Below are 7,719 nucleotides of genomic sequence, written 5' to 3'. Positions count from 1 at the left end.
CTAATCCCACCTGCCTGCTCCTGGCCAATATCCCTTCAAACCTTTCATATTCATGTACTTAACCAAATGTCTTTTAAATGTTGTAATTGTGCCCACACCAACCATTTTCTCAGGAAATTCATTCTATATGCGAACCACCCTCTGTACAAAAGATTTGCCCTTCACATCTTTCTTGATCTCTCTCCTCTCACCTTAAAAATGTGGCCCCTAGTCTTGAAATCCCCCATCGTAGGGGAAAAAAAACATCTACCATTAAGCCTATGACCTCATGATTTTCCAAACTTCTATCAGGTTTCACAAAAGGTTGGAGGATCTGAGCTACTGGGAGAGGCTGAACAGGCTGGGGCTGTTTTCCCTGGAGCTTTGGAGGCTGAGGGGTGACCTTATAGAGGTTAACAAAATTATGAGGGGCATGGATAGGATAAATAGATAAAGTCTTTTCCCTGGGGTCAGAGAGTCCAGAACTAGAGGGCATAGGTTTAGGGTGAGAGGGGAAAGATATAAAAGAGACCTAAGGGGCAACTTTTTCACGCAAAGGATGGTGTGTGTATGGAATGAGCTGCCAGAGGATGTGGTGGAGGCTGGTACAATTGCAACGTTTAAGAGGCATTTGGATGGGTACATGAATAGGAAGGGTTTGGAGGGATATGGGCCGGGTGCTGGCAGGTGGGACTAGATTGGGTTGGGATATCTGGTTGGTATGGACGGGTTGGACCGAAGGGTCTGTTTCCATGCTGTACATCTCTATGAATCTATAAAAGTCATTTTTAAAGAAGGAAAAATGATAAACCGGGTAATCTAGGCACAAACAGATAAATGAACCTCAGTCAAGATTCCTAAATGAATATCATGAGTCATTGATTCTAAAGAAGAAAGCTGATCAAAGAATACACAAGTGAACAGTGGTAGAAAAAAATTCAAGTGCTCCAAAATGTTTTGATTCTTATAAAAAACTATTTGTCAATAAATCTGTATTTAATATATAGTTATCTAATTACCAATTTTACACATTTAATGTTGAAAATACAATTTGCATTTATATAATATTAACAATTTTTTTTGTTACAAAGTCATTACGTGTTCTTATAAGTTTCAAATATAAATGCATGGAAATAATTTCAGCTGCCAATGTTTGTCATAACTTCACATGGCTCAAAATTCTCAAACTCTACTTTTCCCCTGGCTAACCTCATAATGGAAGAGACACAGTTTCACTATCTGATCATGTATTTTAAACAAGCATTATCCAATTGCATAGAATTAATGTACTTCAGTTTCATCTTCCAACTCAGCTTGTCTCATTGCGGCATCCATTCTGTCACATCCTACAGATCTGAAATTGTCAATCTGCAGAAACAAAAAAAACAGACTTTGCACATCATATAAACTCTAGGTGAAAGTGATAGGGGATAATTTCAATTTTATGCCATTTGTCACTGTTGCCTCATCAATCTTATAATTGCCAACTGTTCCATTAATTGGTGTCATACCCCTTCATTACTAACGCTTCATTAATGTTAAACTGCTCTATTCTGCTGTCTTATCGTTCTCACATTACCATTACTATTGTCACACTAATGTCACATTACTTCAGTATCAGACTGGCATTGATAGAACACCATAATTACCATTGCAATATTCTGCCTTTGAATCACCACTATCATTAGCTGCTATTCTGTTTCACCTTTTATTTCAATCTCACTGAATCACCAATGACTTATTATAGTCTCATGAGTCCTGACTTTCTCCCACACTCATTTGAAGGTTGCTGGGATGGCTGATGAATCCAATACCTGAAACGCAGGCTCTGCCAAGGAAAGGGCAAATACTACTGGAAGGGGTGAGTAAATGGCTTGTTTGGAGTTTTGCACGGTTCCTTTGATGCCTCGACTTTGCCACAGCACATTCTCAATGACATTATTTGACATATTCAGTGCTTTCTGAATGAACTTTACGCATTTTGGTCAGTTACATGTCTCAGTGGATATGTTTAACCCCTTCAGTGATGTTTAGAAAAAAACCCTAAAACATTTGTGATGTCCTCCTAGGGGTTTCCTGCCATGACCGAGTTATAAGTGGGGCAGTTGCTTTGGGAGTCTGATGGCAAGCATTCAAATGATATGTCCCTGCCAGCACAGCTAATTCAAAGTATTTAATACCTCTGTGTCCATGTTGGCTCAGGAGAAGACTTTGCTGCTGGATCACTTTTCTTGCTATTAGATTTGGAGGATCTTGCAAAGGCACAAATAATGGCATCTCCCAACTGTTTTGAAGTGCCTGCAGTACACAGTCCTAGTCTCTAGACCAACCAACCATAAATAAGGCCTTTTCTGATTTCACACAAGCCCTTGACTCTGTCAAGTATGAAGACTTTTGGAGTCATTTCCTCTGACTTTACTACCCTCAGAAATCAGTGTAGTCTGTGATGTACAAGGGCTGTACATCTCACCAATGGAACCACATCAATCCTATCTCGATGACATTTGCATTTGAACAAGGCTGTGATATTGTACAGAGTCACTTCTTTTTTTTTGCTGCAATATTACAACTCACCTCTAGCAAATTACCCACATGCATTAAGATCAGCTATAGAACAGAAAGTAAATTGTTCATACATTTTTACTGCTCACATTGCATCTTGCCATGAGATTTAATTCCTGGGCTCTCTGTACATCTTGATCTTCTTTCATGTTCTCTCTTCCTTTCTTGGTGTTACCGGCTGCTGATTATAGCTTTTTAAAGTGAGTTTTATTTTGCTATTGTCAGTATTATAATATCACAGGATCACAAATCTGTCTTAGCATCAATAAGTCAAAAGCAGCATTGGCCTTCATACTGGAACTGAAAAATAATTTAATTCATGTTGCAGGACTGTGCTGGTGTCGCAAACTAAAGTAATATTGCACTCCACATAGATGACTTTCAATTTTTTAGTGACTGAAAATGGCCATCAGTTCCAAAGCACTAATTCTTTTCGAAACACCAAATGTCATCTGTCAGTATGAATTGCAGTCATAGAGTCATACAGCATGGGAACAAACCCTTCGGTCCAAACAGTCTATGCTGACCATGTTCCCAAAAACTAGTCTCACCTGCCCATATCCCTCCAAACCTTTCCTATTCATGAACTTATCCAAATGTCTTTGAAACGTTGAAAGTCCACCACTTTCTCCGGCAGTTCATTTTCTCTGTAAAGAAAATGCTCCTCATGTCTTTTTAAAATTTCTCCTCTCACCTTAGAAATATGTCCTCTCTTTTGAAGTTCCCCACTGAGCAAAAAGACCCTTATCATTCACCATATCTATGCCCCTCATGATTTTATAAGATCATCCCTCAACCTCCTATGCTCCAGTGAAAAAAGTCCCCTGCCTTTCATCCTATTTTTGTACCTCAAACATTTCATTCCCAGCAACTTACTGGTAAATCTTTTTTGAACCGTCTCCAATTTAATAATATCTTTCATATAATGACCAGAACAGTACACTCAGTTCCCCAAAAGAGGCCTCAGCAACGTCCTGAACAACCTTAATATGACATCCTGACTTCTATTCTCAAAGGTCTGAACAATGAAGGCCAGCATGCTAAACACCTTTTAACCACCCTGTCTAACTGTGATGCAAATTTCAAAGTATTAGGTACCTGAAGCCCTAAGTCTCTTTACATTATCCATGGTCCTACCATTAATTATATAACTCCTGTCCTTATTAATGCTACACATTTATCCAAATTAATCTTAATCTGCCACTCCTCAGTCCATTGACCCAATTGATCAAGATCTCTTTGTAATCTTAAATAACCTTCTTCACTGTCCATTGTATCACCAATTTTGATGTCATCTGCAAACTTACTAACCTCTTAACTTCTCAACCAAATCATTTCTATAAATGAAAAGCAAAAATGGATCCAGTACTAATCCCTGGGGGACACCACTCATTACAGGCCTCCCTCTGTCTCCTTCTATAAAGCCAATTTTATATCCAATTGGCATGCTCACCCTGATTCTCATGTAATCTAACTTTATTAATTAGGCTAGCATGCATAACCTTGTCAAAGACTTTATTATAGTCCAAGTAAACAACATCAACCACTCTGCCCTCAATCTTTTTGGTTACTTCTTTAGAAAAAACTTAATCACGTTTATGAATCTTTTATACCTGGACCCAATATACCGGCCACTGCAACGGACAGCTGGAACTGACAACCGGAAGCGGCAGATTCAAACCATTACAAATGCCGGAGGAAAGATCACAGAAGCGCTTCACAGGAGGCTCCCAAGCACTGAGGATGTTACCTAGACAGGGGACGAAACGTCTGCAACACAAATTCCCAGCTCGGCGAACAGAACCACAATGACAAGCACCCGATCTACAAATCTTTTCACAAACTTTGAGTCCTTTTTCTCTCCAGAAAACGTATTTTATGCCTCTTGAACAATTTTGGTTTCCTCTTCAATGACTTTCCTTGGTAACTTAATCCACAATGGTATTACCTTGAAAATGGAAAAGTTATTTCTTCTCAATTCTACCTTCTTAATTATTTTGTCTGTGCCATCTTGGAAAATAACCGTTCAGCATTTCTCTTCATAATTTTGAAGACTTCAATATGATCTCATAAAAGTCACCTTTTTGCATAGAAAACAAACCCAACCTCTGCAGCGTCTCTTCATCATTTAAATTCCTAATACCCGGAATCAAATTTGTCCCTTCCTGCTCTTACAGCATGGATATTGTGGAAACACTAAATTACAACTGAATTAATAAATGTAACATGAGAACAATAACCATGGAAACACAGAATGATAACCCATTATCACTGATGACATTGTTTTGCTTCCAGAGCCATATTTCTACTAAAGCTCACTTCAGATGAACTTTAACACACTGCTGTTGCATTTCTGTAGCGTAACTGTCATGATAATGCTAAATAAACAACTTGTTACTGCAGCAGTTCTATAGCATGGGTGCAACTCATTTTTGTAATAGCATAAATTTCCTTGATGGATATCAAAAGATTCTCTGTGTTTTTGACAGGTCATCACTCATTATTTAATTATGTGGATTCCCTTAAATATATTGACCCAATATATCATCTTGCAAATATACAGAAATTTACACAATCACAATGTTAATGATCTTTCAAGTATACAGGGCTTTTTAGTCTCTGTTATATGGCAAGCTTTGAAAGAATAAAGATTTAAAATTGTGGATCCAGAGTCCATTCCAGTTAATGTGATTGTTTCATTCTGTTTATATCCTTGTGACATATTCTGAAGCATTACTGAAAAAATCCAAATGCAAGCTTCAAAATATGTATGTCATTCTTATAGAAAATCCAGGACTCTCCTGCCAGGACGAAGCTGCTCTTCTAATGTACCTCTCAGTTTCAACAATATTTGAATGTTCTGAACTGGGTAGTTTTCTAGGTATAATTTTGAATTTTCATTTCTGATGCAAACCAGAAAAAGCATAATTTACATTTTGCACCATAATTTACAAAAATCACTGGAACAATCTGAAATATTACATCGTTAAGAATTTATAGCATTATCTACAATGATGCCATCAACAAGGTTTCTTGAATTTATTGAAGTGTTGGAGGATATATCTTCAGTATTTTTGGCATGTTCTTTGCTACCATCCAATGACTCAAGAGTTCCTGATCCATTGTTTCCCATCGTCTTGCACCGTGTATCATTTCCTGTATCACAATTCTGAAGAGGGATCAAAACATTATGCTTCATCAAAAAATCATCGCTGTATTTGGCTTCCATTGAATTTCTCCTCCTCATGCTCCTGCTAACAGTTGCGTACCTTCCAGTTTCCTCAAAGCTCAGGGATAAAGTGACAGTTCCACTTCCAAAACTGACCTTCTGCTTGCTGCATCTCTGCATCTCCATGGTTATTTGCTCATCATGGGCGCTTCTGCTACAGATTGAAGATGTTGGAGAGGAGACAGTGGAACCACCAATACTATTAGACCTCTTACGAGACAAGGTGCCACGCCGCAAAGTTGCCTTTGCTGCCACTTTAAAAGCATGGGCAGCCGTACTACATCTCACTTCTTCAATTGTATTTCTTGATGGTTTAAACAAAATTATATAGCATTTGTTAAAATAAATGCATCCAAGTAACCCAAAACTTGATGCAAGAATAGCAATGACTTCTACAGCTGAAACAAATTTCCCATAAGTGCTGACATAAGCAGGAATAAATGAGATCCAGACTATGAAAAATATGAGCATACTGAAGGTAATAAATTTGGCCTCATTGAAATTCTCTGGGAGTTTGCGAGACTTAAAGGCAAAAAAGAAGCAAATGGCAGCAAGGAGGCATGTGTAACCAATGAGGAAACCAAGTGCCATTAATGAACCTTCATCACACGTAATAAAAATGATTTCATCTTCTAGTTCATGGTTTCTGTAGCTTGAAGGGGGTGCTGTGTAAAGCCAGATAACACAAGTAACTATTTGCACTAGAATACAGAGGAAAACAAGTAAGAATTGCAAATTGAGGCCCACCCACTTTCGATGGAGGCTGGTTGGGATCTTGGCCTCAAAGACTAATAATACACGATTTGTTTTCACCAGAATGCAAGAAATGCACAGCACGAAACTGATTCCAAAAGCGGGTTGACGCAATCTACAAGTCCAATCCTTAGGTTCTCCAATGAAGATCAATGAGCTGGAGAAACAGCAGATTAAGGAAAAGAGGAGGAGATAGGAGAGTTCTCTGTTAGTGGCTTTCACAATAGGAGTATTTCTGAACTTAATGAATACTCCTAAAACAAAGGAAGTCATCAGTATTCCTAGAATGGCAAATATTGTCAGGGCAATTCCAAAAGGTTCAATCCATGACAGGTATTCAATCTCCTTGGCTATGCATGACGTATGGTTCTCATTTGACCAGAAATCATTGGGACATTTTGTACATGCACTTGCATCTAAAGGAAGAGAAGAGATGACAAACATCGAGTATAGTTAGTTATTTCTTTGATACAATTAAACTTTCAAAGCATTAACTCTTTACTCAGTGCAAGAGTATATTCAGTCCAGTTTGCCTTGCTTTCATGTTATTGCTACCTTATCTAATCATTAGTGTAAGGATTACATTTCCTCATCTTTTAGCTGGGTTTTAAGGTTGAATAATATTTTAATGTGATTTAGTTGGTTCACCGACCACCTACTTGCATCACAATAATATCATTCACCTGCTCTTCGTTATTCACATTTTAATCTATAATAAGTTCTGCTTGGCTCTCCGGTCTGTCCTCACTAAATCTTCAAATGTTCTGCATCCCAATGCATTTATTGCAAATGAGTCATTTTTATTTACAACTTTATTTACAGTTCCTTGTAAGGCTTTTGTTTGTGTTTTCTGATCTCCACTTGTTTTATGTCTCAGTTTGTATTCTTTCCTTCTTTGACTCTAAGTTATCTGTGCATTTCACATCTGTTTTCTTCAAAGTTGTTAGTGTGATGAATCCTGGTATTTATAAGCTTTTTTAAATATTCTGCAGAAGCCAGCATTCTATGAGGAAGTAACATTAAGGCACACTCAGTTTCAAAGGGATGTTGCATTTGGATGTTCCAAAATAAATCAGTTACATGTAATTCTTCATAGAAATAAAGATGGTAGTGGTTGCACGGTTTTCAATAGGTCACTTAGAATAGTTCACTGGTCACTGAAGAGGAGCTCGTAGCTTATAAGCAATGGGGAAGTG

The 7,719-nt window shown here is 37.8% G+C and overlaps 1 protein-coding gene across 1 annotated transcript in view; it reads right to left on the bottom strand.

Moving 5' to 3' along the window:
- Positions 1–5,508: 5,508 nt before the first annotated feature.
- Positions 5,509–7,719, bottom strand: part of casr (calcium-sensing receptor) — a 36,413-nt gene continuing 34,202 nt past the window's right edge. The window contains exon 6 of the mRNA XM_060833098.1: positions 5,509–6,939. Coding sequence (XP_060689081.1) covers positions 5,528–6,939 — 1,412 coding nt within the window. The 3' untranslated portion in view covers positions 5,509–5,527. The remainder of the gene's footprint in view (positions 6,940–7,719) is intronic.

This window comes from Hemiscyllium ocellatum, chromosome 12 (genome assembly GCF_020745735.1).
Source record: "Hemiscyllium ocellatum isolate sHemOce1 chromosome 12, sHemOce1.pat.X.cur, whole genome shotgun sequence".
Taxonomy (NCBI): Eukaryota; Metazoa; Chordata; class Chondrichthyes; order Orectolobiformes; family Hemiscylliidae; genus Hemiscyllium; species Hemiscyllium ocellatum.
Note: the sequence above shows the minus strand (reverse complement) of the source record. Positions and strands in the feature narration are given on the sequence as shown.